General features: G+C 34.2%; 2 protein-coding genes across 17 annotated transcripts in view; one reads left to right on the top strand and one right to left on the bottom strand.

Moving 5' to 3' along the window:
- LOC141451657 (uncharacterized) overlaps positions 1-17540 on the top strand; it is a 618152-nt gene that overhangs the window by 527929 nt on the left and 72683 nt on the right. The gene's annotated exons all lie outside the window — the stretch shown is intronic.
- LOC141451669 (farnesol dehydrogenase-like) lies at positions 10210-15091 on the bottom strand. 2 transcript variants are annotated; one of them, XM_074123168.1, is made up of 7 exons: positions 14932-15091; positions 14020-14187; positions 11896-12064; positions 11225-11354; positions 11008-11137; positions 10555-10710; positions 10210-10473 (listed from the first exon to the last, which is right to left on the bottom strand). In XM_074123168.1, exons 2-7 carry the CDS (start codon positions 14149-14151, stop codon positions 10414-10416), a joined length of 777 nt encoding a protein of 258 aa, XP_073979269.1. In that variant the 5' UTR covers positions 14152-14187; positions 14932-15091; the 3' UTR covers positions 10210-10413. The 2 variants fall into 2 exon arrangements, with proteins under 2 accessions (XP_073979269.1, XP_073979270.1); XM_074123169.1 differs by having other exon boundaries at positions 14020-14165; positions 14932-15088.

The raw sequence follows: 17540 nt of genomic DNA, 5'->3' as shown, positions 1-17540 counted from the left end.
TCCAACATTTCGGATAACTGTGATCTCAGGTGGTTGGTTCATAATTGAGACTAGATTTAGGTCCTATACTCGGCTAGTGTTGCTATTCTTTTTTTTTGAGGTAGCTCAAAGAATTTTTTTTGCCGCTAATATTTGCGAAAGTTGTGCTTTGCCGTATTTCCGCTTGTAGCAGGACGAAAAAAGCTACAACAAATAAAAATACCATCTGAATATAAAATTTGAAAATATATTATCTACACAAGTATGACGTATGTTCGTTCCCTATATATGTGCATTTTTTCACGTGAGAGAAGTTTTTTTTGCTGCTTTATTTGATGATTAATGTAATTTGGGATCTATTCAGAAGGTTGCTTTGTTTTAATCAAAACCCCTACGTAATGGAATGTACGTAGATGGGAGTTTTAGTGCTCGCGCTGGTAAACCTGGCTGTAACATATACATCCTCTGTTTCTATGGAAACAGTGGATGGAGTAGGATATGAACGAGAGTTATAGCTGTTCCGGTGGGATGATGTGTTACTCGCAAAATAACATCTTCTGATTTAATTGTTTACGCCTCTGGAAGAGAGTTTTAATGAAATTCTTTTGTCTATTAGATGATTAATGTAAATCTTGTTCCTGTCTCGCCCAATCAATACTTTTTTAAAGAGATTGCTGAGGAAAAAAGGAAAATAATCTGTCCTACCAGTTTTCTCTCACTTAAAATAATGAAAATTCCAATTTACAGATTTTCCTTGGAAGTTAAACACCAATAACAATTTTAAGTAAAAACATCATTCCTGGCTAAGAATTATGATCGGGTTCGCATTATCAAATAGCAACCTTATTTTTATTCTCTTCATTGAACTTTACAAGGCAAAGGGTTTTAAATAAAAATTGTGCAGTTTCTGCAAGTTCGAAGAGGAACAGGAGGACTCAGCTGTTGTGCGGAAGAACAGATATTTATTTCAGCTTTTTAGTTTCAGCTCGAACATCCGGTTGTCACATTCCTCTCTCTCGTATGTACCTTTAAATCGGAAGCTTTTTGGTAGAACATTGTTATTTTTCTTTATCGACTTCAAAACTCTTTTTCCACTTCATCTTCTTCTATTTCCTTTTGACAAACTAAGTCTTCAACGGTGTCTTTCGCTAGTCCTCTCTATCCTGTGATGCTCCACCTGGTCAATCCTCCTGTTAAGGGAGCAACTTTCTTGGTCTTTTTCTTCTATCTTTCCCGACACAGCTCTTAGGCCATATTGCCTTTTCCTATTCACTTCAGAAGATCAGATTTGCCTTCTTCCCAGAAACAAATCTCGCAATTGCCCAAGTCGCCTTTACTTTGCACCGCAAATCATGCTTTGTATTTGACTTACTCTTTTACTCCAAATAATCTCTAGTTATTATTCATTAGAAACCAAGTTTCTATGGTGAACATTGCTGATTATGGTAAGCCTTGTTGCTGGTAGTGGAAGCTTACCTTGTAGAGATATCTCGGAGTATCAAATATTTTTTTTGGAGGGAATACTAAGCATCTACAGCTTCAGCTCTTGTGATGTTATCCCCAGCTACATCCTGGGCGAACAAGTTTATCGACAGCTGTTCGCCTAAACTTACAGCAAGGTCAGAGATCATCTCATGGATCTGGCAGAGAACAACCTATATAGGTTCTGTCAGGTAGCATTATGCTAAATTGTCGAATTGAATTATTACACATACATTGAATTGTGCTAAGGGCTACAAATAGTTGTAATCCTTAATAGGGCTCGATTCATCTGAGAAGGGTATTCCCAGAAGTTTTATACCTTTGCCCAGAAGCGTTTCACCAGACTTCTAATCCCATTAAATATTTAGGACCAGAGGGAATGCTGTATCTAGTGGATACCCCAAAAGATCCTTTATATCACGATGTTGTGAGCTCTCTAGTCACACCCAATTGAATCTACTCTAATCAATGTCTAGAGTATCAATTGACACTCCAGATTCCTGTTGGGGGATTCTCCTTCTTTCAACAGTAATTAGCATTTAACATATTAAATGTATGTCCTCATAAGAACTTGCAAAACTTTTTTTTTATCTTTTGAAACAAATTTGGAATTACAATGGCCAAACTGTTGTTTAGTGTTTGAGATAAGTTTCATGTTTGTTGGTTGCTCAATAAAAGGAAAAGGCGACTGGACAAGAGTAAACACTTTCTGTTTACAGACAAGTTTAGATCTTGAGTCGATTAATTGTTTCCCAAGAGTAGTTTGTTAAAAGTGATGAAAAGAAACATTTTGCTCCTGGAAAAACATAACCTGAAACATTTTTCTCGCTCTCTCTGAAAGTGCTTCATTTTTCTTTGAGACCAGCAAGTACAGTTCTGTTTATATCGAACAATAGTTTGTTGCGACTTGCTGTTTTGTTCAAAACAGACTGAATAAGACTTCTGTCTCACGATAAATTCATCCTCCAGTCAGGAGATGAAAGCGAAAGAGATTCAACGTAGTGTTAAGTGTAGGTTTTGGTAACAGGTGTGCAATCTGGTTTTTAAGAAGATAAAAGTGGTTTTACCACCTTGGTGCACGAATAGGAATTAGGTGAATGGTGGTTAGCAAACCGGATACTGTATCCCAAACGCGGAGAACAAGGATTCGAGTACAGCTGCTGGCCCCATAGATTTCTCTCTTCCTTGGTGCTTCTTACAGTTCACTGTCCTGGTGGTGGACAGTGTTGTCTATAACGAGGGAATTAGATCCGTAAGTCGGTAATGCGCTGAAAAAACTTCGGGCGCCAATGATTCCAGATAAGATTAGATAATAGATGGGACGGGACCTACGCCCCACGGCACCGCAGCCACAAAAGCCTTATTGTGCCAGCCCCTTCTTAGTTCTAGTAAGCGAACCCTCCCCTAATAAAGAGGTTGAGGACTTTCCCTACTAGTTCTTTTTGTGCTACTATCTCCTTCGGCCTCAGCGTTCCAAACGTTTCATAGCTTGTAATGCAGCAATCGTGAACAGCAGGTAAGAGACCGTTTCCTCCTCTTCCTGACATGATCTGCACAATGCTTCCGAACCTACGGTGCCCCGTGAATAGGCCTGTAATCAGAGTAATCTGATTTCTACCCAAGCACAGAGTCACTTTGGCTCTTTGATAACACAGCCAAGGCAAGCAATAGTCTTGCTGTGTTTAACCCCAGGACACATCACCCAGTTCTTCTCGTGCTCCCTTCCAGATCCAATCTCTGAGAGCCGCACGAACCGAACCCCTGGACAGGCTCCGGACAGATGAAAGGAGTGTTAGATCCATTCCTGGCCAGATGATCAGCTTTCTCATTCCCTTCAATCCCTACATGATCCGGCACCCATTCCAGATGACTCCAGATGTTGACGCGCCACAAATTAAAAAAAAAATAAAAGGCAAAATTCATGAAAATATTAAATTTAGTATTCTGATTAGTTGCTAAGAAGTTAAAGTAAATGTTTGGTATTTGATCAAAATAGTATAATCAGAAATTTTCCTCCTTTCTGAAACGACTAGCCTATATTTGTTGACAATTTCCAGGACATTGTTTCATGGGAAGCTGTAAGATGATTACATTTCTTGGAAAATTAATTTGAAGTCAATTCTTGGGGAAAATGGTGCCATTTAATTTTCACTACGTAAAGTAGCTTTTCAGTGAAATGTACGGGCTCCATTAGCTGTTTAATATTAATGAGAATTCAATTATTACTCCAATTCTATAGATACCACTTTGAATAGCTTTGAAGTTCACTTGAATAGTCTTAAGTATTTATTCAATTTTTAGCGTATTTTAGGGAAAATATTCCAATTATATTTTTGTGTATGAACTTAGCGTTGACACTTCTTAAATCTAGGCCTATTACTTTTATTTAAAAACATTATTTACCAACTTTGTTTAACCAGTTTCCACAGGTAGCAGTTAATCTCTTGGATAAATTATTATATCAGCATACTGTTTGCCTTAGCGCGGGTAAATAAAGTGTCTAGCCAAAATTACGAGTCGGACATGAATATCAGTCCAACGGAAGTGAACCACGCAAAGGCTTCCCTACCGGAAGTATAACTTTATTTTAAATACGAATTTTGTCACTATATTTATCAAAAATTATTTCCACGATTTACTTAAATCCTTCATATTTACATTCTATGTATACATATCGTATATATATTCTTGACGCAAAGTTTCTAAATGAGCAGAGATGAATTCAAAACTCTGTGAGCATAAACCCAGACCAAATACAGCATTAAAACATTAGTAAACAAACATGGAAGCTAAGAACTCTGGAAAGTTGAGGTTGGGTACACACAACTTTTGAGGCAAACATTAACCGCAAAGATCTCTCTCTCTCTCTGGAAATGTGTTAGTTTTCGGTATAACTATTGTTTATTATACTTCCATTTATTATTCGTTCCCTCTTCTCTGTCTCCCTCCTTGTTTAATGAAAGCTTTCTTGTAGTACTTTGCCATGAATCCACAAAAAAAAGAAGTTTAAAAAAAATTAAAGTACAAACATACGATTCTAAAGTGAGTGTAACTAAGATTAGACAAACGTGGATGAATTTTTAAGATCATTCGGTAGTATTTCACTAAGTAAAACAACTGCAACTATTAATACATCGAGGGTTTCGAGAAGACAATATTCAGAAAATGGGATTCGTAGAAAATGTTTCATTTAACAGTCTCCGGATAGCGTTTTAATCGTTACAGGCATCTAGCTACTGTCTATCCGTGATCAGTCAGTGATCTGCAAGAAACAAAATCTGCAGCTGAATTTTGGAAACCAGGGGATCTCCGCGACGGAATCCAGTAATACGCTAACCAGTTGAGCCAATTCTTTTTCTCATTAAATTGCATTCTCCAAACTTTAGACTTTAGGAACTTAACTACCTAAGAGAAGTCAATTTATATAAAAAAACGACTGGCATAGAATATCACCATGAAGATTCAGACGATAAGAACTAAAGCAACTTTATTACTTGGTGAGATTGACTGTTTTACAGAAGTTCAAAACTAACTTAAACCAAAATAAGGATAAATTTTCTTTTCTGCAATCCATTGAATGTGATTGATCTTACCGATAAAGTCCATTCGATGTCGAAGGTAGTAAAAAATCCTTTAGATTAGAAAGTAGGTGTAATAATTAAAGAGAAAGACAGAAAGAAACATAAAAAGACAGTACTAATGTCTACCAGGTAACTTACCTATCTCACACAACTGTTTTACAGAAATGAGAAAATTGTCAAGAGTATAGGGATGTGAAAAGGTTTAAAAGGACAGTTATTATAATGGGCCGAATGGACCCGTCCAGGATGAGAGTTTGAAAGAACAGTTTATCTTTTTGTGATGAGCCAGCAAGCACAAGGAAGTGAATCTCCAGCCGAGAGAAAAAACTAATGGATTTACTTCGGGTTGTCTCACTTTCTCCTTGCTGAATTGAAAACAATTTTTTTTTTTGCAGACAGCAAAGAGATAAAGATAAGGAACAAAATGGAAAACAGCAAAAATAAAACTTTATATTTGAATTCTGTGGAGCGAAACAAATGGAATAAAGTATAATAAAAAAAGAATTTATTTAAAATATCTTAAAAGCAGTTATTGAAACGGGAAGAATTAAGTTTAACTCTGTGATGGCTTTGTCCATGCCGACATTTTTGTTTACAATACCCAACTTTACCAGAAACATCTAATAAATTTACAAAATCCGAACATTCACAGATTTCTAAGCAAAACATTTAATCTCTTTTTAACCTCCTACTTGAAAAATCAGTTCTCTAAGCTGTCATTGCTCAGTTACTGCATAGAATGTACCAGGTCATCATCGAAAAACGAAAAACTTCCACACCGAATTAGTGAACAAACAAACAACAACAACAAACTAACAAACAAACCAATTCGTATAAACCATTCCTCGATTCTCAATCGTTTTCTAAAAATAATTTTAATTATATTTCATTGCTCCAATTCCCCTTTTTAGTTTTGTCTATAAAATGTTCTCAAAATCTCAAAAGAAATAATATAATCTCAAATTATCTAGTAAAGTAATCGCCTATTTTTTCAGGCAGGCTTTACATCCAACTACTAAATTAGGTGTCATAGTCGGAGACGATTAGCAAACACACCTTACTGTGTAAATTTATCATAATAAACAATAAATAAAATCCAATATTCGGGAATCGAACCCAGCACCACAATGCATATTAGCTTTACAGGTCTCGCCTCTAACCGCTCGGCTACCGTGGCGCCTCACAAAGTATCTCTTGTTTCATTTTTTTTCCCCCAGCAAAAAGCTGACAAATCATATCCGATCTCAATTTATCTCCTCTATATTTCTCTCTCGTATATTCTTTTTCTGTATTTATTCCCAAGACAATTGTTAGCTAAGTCTGTAGAACTATTGTAAAAAACCTTTAGTTTTCTTCTTAAAATGCAGTTTAGAGTCTGTGGAATGTCCATGTATTTAAGATTGTTGCCTGGATGTAGCCAACAAACTTTAGGATTGTCCATGACCCTTGTCATTGTTCTTTTAATCTTTCATCTGAATGTTGAGATATCTGATCAGTCGTTGCATTTCCATAATAATGCAATGGGTTAGATCTTGTCTTTCTCATCTTTGACCTTTAGCCATATTATTTGTTTTACTTTGAGTATAGAGAGTCACTATTATCTTGCAGGGGTCGGCAACCCGCGGCTCTTTTATCCAAATTGTGTGGCTCTTCAGCCTGCCCAAAATACATTATACATTTCAATTTTATTGAAACGAATGAATATTACATTTATTAAAGGGATTTTTTCAAAAATAATTTTAAATGTGATAGGTTCGAAATTGAATAGAATTATACAATATCAAAATAAAGTACTTCATTTATATTGTAAGACTGCCGCCTTTTCATTCGTTAAGTTATTATTTATTTGTTTATTTACTTTGCAATATGAAAATATAAGTATATAAAACATTTAAATGTTATTGAATATCATAAAATAATAATTTGTAAATACAAATGATCTACAGATTTCCTTAAAGTATCATCCTTGCGGCTCTTGGTAAGATTTATTAAAATTATTTAAGGAAAAATGGTTCTCTACTTGAAATAGGTTGCCAACCCCTGATCTAGACGATTTGTTGACTTTTTTGTGAAAGGCTTTTTATGTATAGCAATAATATGTATATACTTTCATGTTTGGTCTCGCATGATTGGGTGTTGTGTCCTTTTAGAGTATTTAGTCTTAAACATATCGGCACCATTGAGAAAGACAAACACTATTTCGAAATGTCTGGCAATAATATAATAAAGATTTTACGAGAACTAGTTCTTAAAAAATAAAAAAATAAAAACTATTTAAAATTATTATTAGGGAAAGCAAGTACAATTTTATTGGATTCAATTTTCTTTGGAGCAAAATTACAGTTCCCAACATTTTGTTTCAAATGGTACTGTTAATAAAAGAAAATCAGTATTTTACTACCAATTTCATTTATTTATTTAAATTAATAACAAACCTTTTTCTTCAAATTACCAATTAAAAAAAATAATAATAATTTTCCAAGTTTAATTAATGAAAGCAAGAAAAGAAAATTGTAATAAAATTTGTAGAATAAAGTTCACATAAGCATTCATGCAAACTGATGAGATTAGAATGAGTTCGAGTGGAATGTGGTTTCCCAGTTACAGATAAGATACTGAATAAAATGCAGAGTAGCCTTATCTTCTAGCTTTTAGGTGAATAAGCTAGTAAATACAGTGGCCAATATCATCTCAGTATGTAAATTCTCTGTAAATGATAATTATTTATCCACTTTCTAACAAGCAGAATGATTTATTAATTAGTTGATGAAGTGTGTCATTTGCTCGTTGCATAACAGTTTCTTCAACATCTTGTGCTGTTAAATCTGAAATCTATAAAACAGAGGGACATTTTAAATATCATTTATATTTATCTTCATTAAAAAATAACTCTTCAACTGGGTTTATTATTAACTCTGCATATCCATTAGAACGGGAGATATAGTTGGTTAGAATATTGCAGATTACTAAGATACCTAAACTTCAAGTTCTAATATCTTCCTTTCTATTGTTCAGAATTCAATGAAATTTCATACGATGGTTGACAACTATTATCTCTTCAATTTGGTATATTATCAACTCTGTACATCCATTAGGACAGAAGATATGGTTGGTTGAAATACTGCATATCACAAACATACAACAAACTTAAATTTAAATGTGAAAATTATACCTGCGCCTAGAAAATACTTATTTAAATAAATAAATATAACATAAAAGAGCTTAAAATAGAAACCTGCAGTCGTCGCTTCCCCTACTAAAGTACTGAAGTGAACTATTAAATTTAAAATTCATGGATATGATTCGTAGATTGATGCACAGAAGTTATTACTATAGATTAACCATGCGAAATCTGGAAAAACAAAAATGTTCTTCCGTTGTTCACAAGTTCAGCCGGGTGTTGTGGACGATGATAAAAACTTAAGTCACTAAATTTTCTTGTATCATTAATATCAGGCTTTATTAAGCGAACCATGGTTTAAACCGGGGATCAGTTTTTAAAGTTAATAGGCACTTAGGTTTTTTAGTAAAGCTCGTAGATTGCTAAGAATGGGTATAAAACTATAAATCAAATAAATGACAATCAAATAAAAGGAAGATTTAGAAAAATTAATTCCTAAAGGGTGATTATCAGGACGATTGAACTTGAACGAAGCGAACAAAAAAATAATGGGAATTTCTGTGAATTAGTTATAGACAGTGAACAAGGCCCTAGGATTTCTAGGATATAAGTCCATAATAGAGGTATTTCATTCTCCTGTTTGTAAAATCTTCGCTGAAGTCATTATTCTCAATCTTCACAGAATTATTGCTAATTCTTCACTTTAAAGGAAAATTATTGATGCAGTTCTGTAGTTTAAGTGTGCTGAGGAGAAAAGTATTACTTTACTGCATTGAAATGACGATTGATCAAATACTCCAGTAGAGGTAGAAGATACAAGAGTGTTTATTATCTTCAGACTAACTGGGCGTCCAATCAAGCGATGATAAAGGCTTTGCTCAGTTCATTCTGTACCTTATATTGGAATTGCATGTAAGTTCCTTTTAAATGAATAACTCCTAAGATTACTTACTTAAGTGGCTGAGACAGCATCTGACCCCTAACACGACATGATGATTCAGCGCGTTTTGGATGAGATTATTCCAATCTTCCAACTATTTTAGAATCGTTCTCTATTAATTTTAAGCACATTCTAATTCAAATACTTAGACTCTAAACTGCAAGAAGTGGCATAGGTAGGGGAAGACATCTGTTTACAAGGGTACTTTAAAAGTTACAATTTAACATAATTAAAGTCTTGGGCTTTATTTAGACCGAAGACTTTCTTGGAACCCCCACACTAGACTTAAAAGAGCAGAACTAAACAGAAGCTATCGACTACTTAAAAGACTCTTAGACGATAGATCAAAACTCTCTCTGGACAACAAAAGACTGATTTATACTTCTATTTTGAAACCCATCTGGGCGTATGGAATAGAGCTGTGGGGTTCAACCAAACGCTCCAATCTCCAAAGGATTCAATCGCTACAATCTAAAATACTTCGAACTATCGTAAACGCTCCATTTTATGTCTCGAACCAGGACTATACACACTGTGACCTTAACATTCTTTTTGTCACCCAAGTTGCTAAAACACGATACAGAAAACTCCACTTCAGCCTGCAATCTCATATAAATCCTCTAGCTCAAAATCTTTCTTCTAGAATTCTTCCTGATAACCCAGACAAGACGTCTTAAAAGACAGTGGCCCTCGTGATCTCCTCTCAAGTGAAGAGAGTGACTAACCATATAATGTTTTGGAGTGTTACCACTGGGTAACTTCTCCACTTATTTACTTCTGCTGTTCACTGTTATCATTGTTACTAACGCGCTGATTGTAGCACAATAAACGCAAAAAAACAATTAAAATTATTCAACATTAAAGTTAAGCTGTTATTCAATATAGGGTACTTTTGTTCCAGCGGTTTTTTCCAAATTTGGAATTTTCAAAGTACATTGAATTTAAAATAATATTATATAGGTAATGAGGCTAGAAATTCTTGTATTTTTTGAGAGGAAAATATCGCCCCATTGTAGTCTGCGCATTCTATCCAATCCTCAGACGGCCACCAATTTGCTGTCATCTGGGCAATACAGCTTCTAATTTTTAGATTAAAGAGGATTAAATTATTGTTACAGTGCAAAATTCTTTATTATTTATAACAATTTAAGGCAATTTATAAATCCGAGGTTTGATCCACAGACTATAGACAGTTTCCGAACAGTATTCAATCTGGGCCTTTGACCTAATCTCTTTTTTTATTAAGTATTAATTGTGTTCCTTTGCACACTGTGTAGGATTCATACAGTCGAGAATCATTTTTAACAATATTAAACCTCGGTAAGTTGCGCAATGGTTTCACCAACTGGTTGTACTGTCAACTCTGAAATCTATAAATTAGACAATCATTAACAAGATTTAGATTATAGCTAGTTTAATACATCACTTTTATCAAAGACCTCAAAACGTACATTTACATTTGGATTTACGCTTAATGCAAATACAACACATTTTACAATGTCGCTGCAAGAGAGAACTGGAACTGGTTCTTTGCTTAATTTTACTGGTACTTTTCCTTCAAAAAATCTATCTGACATTTCTGTTTTAACATGTCCTGGACTTATGCTCTAAAACAAAATAAAGAAGTTCTCTTATTGCATTCATTTAAATTAGATTGGTCTAATTGTAAGCTGCTCTCAAATGATACTAAATGATATTCTCTTTTAAGAGTATTATTTCTATTATCGAGTATTATCTCTATTGTCGAGTATTATCTCTATTATCGTATAATAATAGAGAATGCGCCCTAATCATCTCACGGAATATTTACTTATTTTTTGTTAGTTTGTGGATGTAATTAAATTAATTACAAACTTTTACTCTTTTTCATTGAAGAAAATATTACTAAATTCATTTAAACATACAGTAACTCTGGTTTTTAGCTTTAAGGAAGCCAGTTCATTTTTCAAACACTCCGTCAACACTCTGATGGCATGTTTTGAAGCGCTATAGTTTGCGATGCCAGTCATTGGAAACACACAATGTCCTACTATGCTGAAATATTGAACAAAGTAATAATTTTTGTTAAAGATAAACAAAAGCGGAAACCAAATACATTACAAATGAAAGATCATTTCAAACCTGTTAATATTGATAATATGCCCATCATCTATATTATGTTTCTTCATTATTTCCAATGTATGCTGGGTGAGCGTCACTGGTCCAATCACGTTAGTCTCGTAGATTTTCCTCGGAGAGCCTTTACTTGAATCTGTTGAAAGTTATAATCGTATATTGTGCCTTTCATTTTCCCAATAATCTTTATAACAAAGGTGCATAAGGGAGCGGATGATGGGCCCCTAATGTGTTTTTGTCATTCCCCTAGAAGACCTTCTCTACAAAGACTAAAATACTATAAAGTTCATCCTACGAAGCAATCATTATTTTTAAGTCTCGATAATAAATTCATTGATTCTTTTTTAAAACTTTGTGTCTTCTTCCATTCACCATTTTTATTTGAGAAATGGGTCCAGGACAATTCGATAAGAGGATGGAGAGTATGCATTCTTCCCTCTAAAATATAATTTCATACTCTTTACTTAATAAGTTTTCCATTATTATATTTTTTATACAAAGTTTTCATTATTTATTCTGAAATTTTACTTTGTTCATTTTTATCTCCTAAGCGATAGGAGCCAATCTATATCTTTATAGAATGCACACAGATCATTTAACTAACCACTCAACTAATTAGACCCGCAGAAGTGACTATCCCAATACCTCTTTCTAGGCCAACAGTTACTGTTTATTACCTGTCAGGTTTATAGGAATCATTGTTGCAGCGTTATTTATTAGCACGCTGATTGGTCCAAGATCCCCATAGATTTTCTTCAATGTGCTCACTACTTCATTTTCGTCGCTCATATCGCACTTGTATACATTGATAAGACCTTTAAAACTTTGACATTCATCTGCTAATTTCTTAAAGAAAAAAAATATTAAAATATTAGCGCTTAGTTTTTATTTGTAGTTTAATAATTATGAACAAGTTTTGTGTGAGATGGAAATATAACGGAAGTAACGGACTTAAAATCGGATATTTCCGGTGACTATTCATAATGAGAAAAGAACTTTGCAGGGAAGATACTAGATATGAAGTTATTGGAACACTTGGCCCAACCCTAAAGCCTTGATTCCACATATCCCTAGGGTTGTTCAGCTATAAATGAATCTTTGGCTTTCTTTTGAGTGTTTAGTATGTTAGTTTGGCTCATGAATCGCTTTCCTAGGTAATGACCATGGTAGGGAATCCTCTCTCTCTCTCTTATATCAGTGGGGTTTATGGTCCCAAGAAGGAAGATAGGTGGCAGGATTGTCCTTATCTGAAAGTGAAAGTTCTGCATTTAGCCGGGTTTATACGGGTTTGTGTGGAATTTATGGATAGAGTCACACGGAGTGGTTGTTCAGATAAGAATTGAGAGCAAGATAAGCAACGGAATGTAAATATTTTCTCAACTATTTGAGTGATTTTTTGTTTTTAACTGTTCCTAAATTTGAATTTTAGATAACACCATCATGTATTATCACAAAATCAAAATAATCTCTTCAGACCTAATGCCGGGTTAGATATTAACGGAATAGAATAGAATAGAAATTAATTATTTATGTATACGAGTATACATAGAATAAATATTAAAGAAGTATAAATGTATAATACATTTCAACCTTTTTAACTGAGGGAAGAAAGAGAAAAGATAGGTGAGGAGGATTGGAATGCAGGGAAAAGAGGAGAGGAAAAACCTGCAGCTAGTGTAGAAAGTTAGAGTAGGATATGTTTTAGTCTTCTGTGTCTGTTTGTTGTAGAAGGATCTGTAGGAGGCTATGTCGCGGCATAGTGGATTAGGATGACAGTCTAGAATGGAAAGGAGTTTGAGCAGACGATTTTGGATGAAGGAGTGTACGGAAATAATGGACGATGTCTCGTGGAGTTAGTCAATTCTAGTGCGTCGTGGAGAGTCTGTTGCGAGTCTGAGAAATTTGTTCTGGGTTATCTAAAGTTGTTTGATGTTGCTACTAGAAGTCAAGCTCCAGGCGGAGCAGGCTTAGAGCAACATCGGCCTAATGACTATTTTGTAGAGGAGGAGTTTGTTTTAGTCACAGTCATTTTAGAGTCACGTGAGAGTAGAGGAAATAATAGTCGGCGAAGCCAGTTTGCCTGAGCTTACTTTGTCCTGAACGTGCGTAGTGAAAGTCAGTTTGTTGTCTAAAATATTAACGGAAGTTTCTAATACTTCTTGTCTAAAATAACTATTAAGTCTCCCTTGGTCATCAGTGATTTGAAACTCGTATAGTCAAGTAAAGATTGCCCAGTAAGAGAACCTGAGATCTTTTCTTAGATCACTAATGCTCGACTGCTCCGGTTGTCAGGAATCTTAAGTGAATAGGTTTGGGCGAGGACTCTTTTCCTTGAATCCTTCAGTTGTTGTTTTCTAAGAGTTCCTTTCTTAAGTACTCAAAAGTTTTCACAGTTTAGGGCTGTATCCTTTTGCCAATTGTTTTTTCATAGTAATGTAATACTTAAGAGGGTGGTTCCTTACAATATTTAAAGAGTTACGAGTACTTATCGTACTTATTGAATAACTGGAGACTTTTCCAAAGAGGTGTTGGAAGCGCTTGACTTGGCCAGAGAATACTGACTACCATTTAAATATTCCAAATTTTTCCACCCAATCTTCGGAAATCGCTTTTTACTCTACATTTAAGCTATAAAGTAAAGTAATCGCCTATTATTTTCAGGCGGGGCTTAACGTCCAACTACCAACTAGATCTTTTAAAGCTATATAATTTACTGATTCAAATCGAGGAAATAGGTACACAAAAATTCTTATTTACAAAAAAAAAAATGAATATAGAATAAAAGGGCTGAAAATAGAAACCTGCAATCTGTCGCTTCGCCTCGCTAGGGCAGCCACTTTCATACCAAGTCGGGTGAGTTCTTTGGCCAGAGCTTCTCCAATACCAGAACTGGCTCCAGTGACCACAGCCACTCGTCCTGCCCAACGTTCCATGCTGACTACAGGCTCTAGATGAAGTCTAATGATTAACTAAAAATAGTAATGTCATGATAATTTACACAATTTAAAAATTTGGTTGCAGGTGTTTTAGTTTCATTAACCATGTTATTTAATTGTTAAATGAGTAAAAATAATTATTATCTTATCTAAGGTTATTGTTATCACATGAGAGTTAAGTTATCTGTTGGTGTTTTTTTCACAGTTACTTCTTAGTTTTATGTTTAGTAAGAGAAAAAGTAACAATCGTGCAACAATGGAAAGGAAATATCTGTTTTGAAAGCTGTTGTTTACGTAAATTTTTTTTTTACAAATTTTGGTTTTAGGATTATTCTTTATAAATTAGTTTTTTTTTATTATTAAACGGTTGTTTTTACCGGACTCCTTTTTCTTGAATTATTTTTACATTAGTCTTAAATTGTAGAGTATTGTTCATAGTTTTGAGTGACTGATTCATTAACCCAAATAGAAGAAAGATTATTGTCAATTAGAATAATAGTTGTTCTATTTTTATTGTCCAGCTTTCGACTCACGGGCTGCTCATTTCATAATTATTTTACATTTTAATATTAAAAAAGTTTGTGTGCCTTCTCTCAGAGTTTTTGGACCCAGGGAACATCAAAATTGATACTTCAGATAAATAATCCAAATCCAAAATCGATACGATTACAATATCTTCCCACATTTATTGGAGTAAGAGAAACTTAAAAGTAGATTCTTTAAATGATTCAAATTTAATAAATTCTAAAATTAATTAAAAAAAAATAAATGGCTCACCTATAGTGAAAATTAAAACTTCAGATTTAATCAATACTTATGTTTAAAACTGTCAAGGTCACTAAATGAAGAGAACTGTATCACATTCCATCGAACAATGCTGTTGTATAGCCTTGGCTATAGCCTTATATGAAAACAGTAAACTCGTAACTAGGCACTTCACGTGGATGTGGATAGCCCCTACTCTAGATGACGTATACGTACGTTCTCTACACCAGTAGAGCGCGTTTCCTTCTTTCAATTCTAATTTTATGCACAGTCAGATACCCAGATTTGACTTTAAATCGGGGGAAAAAAGAATTTGTTGTAAACAAGCAAACGATTTTCCCATAAGATTTGAACCCATCAATTTTCTCCAAACGCTAAATTCGTTATAGGTAGATATTTTACTTCTTACTACAACTATACTTTTTTTTTTTTTTTTTGTAAAAACGTAAAAAATCACACTGAGTAAATCAGTTAAGTGATAGTTGTTGAGGACTAGTCCAAAGTATACTTTTCTGGGGTAACTTCCAAACAAGTGTAACCAAGACTGACCAGTCGTCGGTAGGATGCAAAGTTGAGATAAGTATTAGAAAAGATGCTTTGGAGCTTGTATAGCAATCCGAGGTACCAAAAAACCCGATGCGCTGTTGAAGCCTTAGATACCCGTCGAAGTGTTCCAAACCCATGAAAGATTTGCTTCCAGGTCGGCTAGTTGCCCACACAAGTCATAGCTCTTAGAATTAATTATCGCTTGATTATTATTATTATTAAAAATATAAAATTAACACCATTTCTGGTACTAATATTATTTATTAAGTAAGTAGTGATTGATTGAATATATAAAAAGAAGCAATAGTTGCAACAAATAGATAAATAGTTACCAATAGATTTCAATAAAATTTGTTTTACAAATGTAATATAACTTGACATTTATTGGATTCCATTTAAGTGACAATGAGTTGACACAGCTTCTGAGTTAACATCGTTCTGAAGTGCATGAGAGAGGGCTGTCGTGTTACGCATGTTGATCAGCAATGTATGACAATAGTTTCCATAAAACACTATTATCTTGTACCTTTGGACAATAGACTTAGATAACTATGAAAATAGTACGTTTTAAAAAAAGGTATCAGAAAATAAGTACTGCAGGGGAGAGAAATAACAAGGCCTGCAGAGATAGTTGATGTGTGCAACTATTTGGGTTTAGCGTACCCACAGGCAAACTCGAGCTCATCTAACCACACACCACATTCTCACACACACACACACAAATACACACTGGACTCGGTGAACACTCTGGTATTTAAGAGACATAGTAAATACTCGTATTTTATGATCGCAGAGAGATGGTCGACCGTGAGATTTAGTAATGTCCCCTTTGGGTACGCCTTTGTTTGTCTTTGATCACTGATGTTCCTCACTAGTATCCACAAGAGAACTGCCTGATCTTTCTCAAACCCATTCTTCCGCTTACTCGTTGCTCCCTCCGTCGGTATCCTTTTTCTTTTATTCAGGTACCAATGTTTTTTAGACGGATTCTGTCCATTGGAACCTCCACCAAAAAAATCCCCATTTTTCAACTTTTTTTTCCCCCAAATTTAACACCAATGATAACCTTCAAACAACTTACACTAGTAACATGTTTAGAAATTCTATTTTCACTGGGTTTTCTTTGGGAAATTAAGCATCTGTCTGCATTAACATCTCAGTTTTCCGCCAACTATACAGCAAGCTAGAATTTCTAGTTTAAAGAAAATAAGTTAGGTAACTGGAAAAGTGGCTATGCGCATCATAATAGATTTTTCCGCTGTTTCCCTCATAATCAAACCTCTGCAAATCTAAACTAACGTTTACAGACATTAGTAAATGGAGTGGTTGAAAAATAAGTATTATATTTATAATATATATACAGTATATATATTTATACTAAGACCCTTAATCGATCCAGTGCAAGGCATCTAACTAACCACCCATGTTACTCCATACCCATTCTTTAAGCCACAGTTTGTCCAGTACCCGAACTAGCTCCAGTCACAAATACATTCGACCAAAACATCGATTCATTGTGTGTTCTGTCCTTGAATAATTTTAGTCAATACTATGTTTTCGTGCAGGAAATTAGATATTCTGTTTTATTCTCTCCCATTTTGCATTTTTATTTTGTGACAATAAGTGCTTCCCACTTTATGTTTTTTTGATTGTTTTTCTTAGACCATTTGTTAGGATGTGATGTAGCAGCAAATTATAAGGAAATTAGTCTAACAATAGAATTAAGTTTGTATTATAATTTTCATATAACTTATAATTTGTATAAAAACATTCACTTTTTGTTCTCTTTTAAATTGAGGAACAGGTCTTTTGTTATATTCAATGAGACCGCAAAATTTATCTTTAAAAAAAAGAAAGAAATCAATCAAGAAATAACTCTCACGAATGAATACACCAAATTTTCTCAAAAAGTTAATTTTCAACATACTTATTTTCTTCAAACTTTATCCCTAGCAAGGAGCTCAGTATATCCCCGCAGTTACGCTAAACTAAAGAGTATTGGAATTGGAAAGTGAAGAAGGCACTCTTCAAATCTGTGAAATAATGTCTTCTACTCTGTACTAGATATTTTGGTG

Source organism: Rhodnius prolixus, unplaced genomic scaffold, assembly GCF_049639745.1.
Source record: "Rhodnius prolixus isolate KJV_2025 unplaced genomic scaffold, Rpr scaffold_14, whole genome shotgun sequence".
NCBI lineage: Eukaryota > Metazoa > Arthropoda > Insecta > Hemiptera > Reduviidae > Rhodnius > Rhodnius prolixus.
Note: the sequence above shows the minus strand (reverse complement) of the source record. Positions and strands in the feature narration are given on the sequence as shown.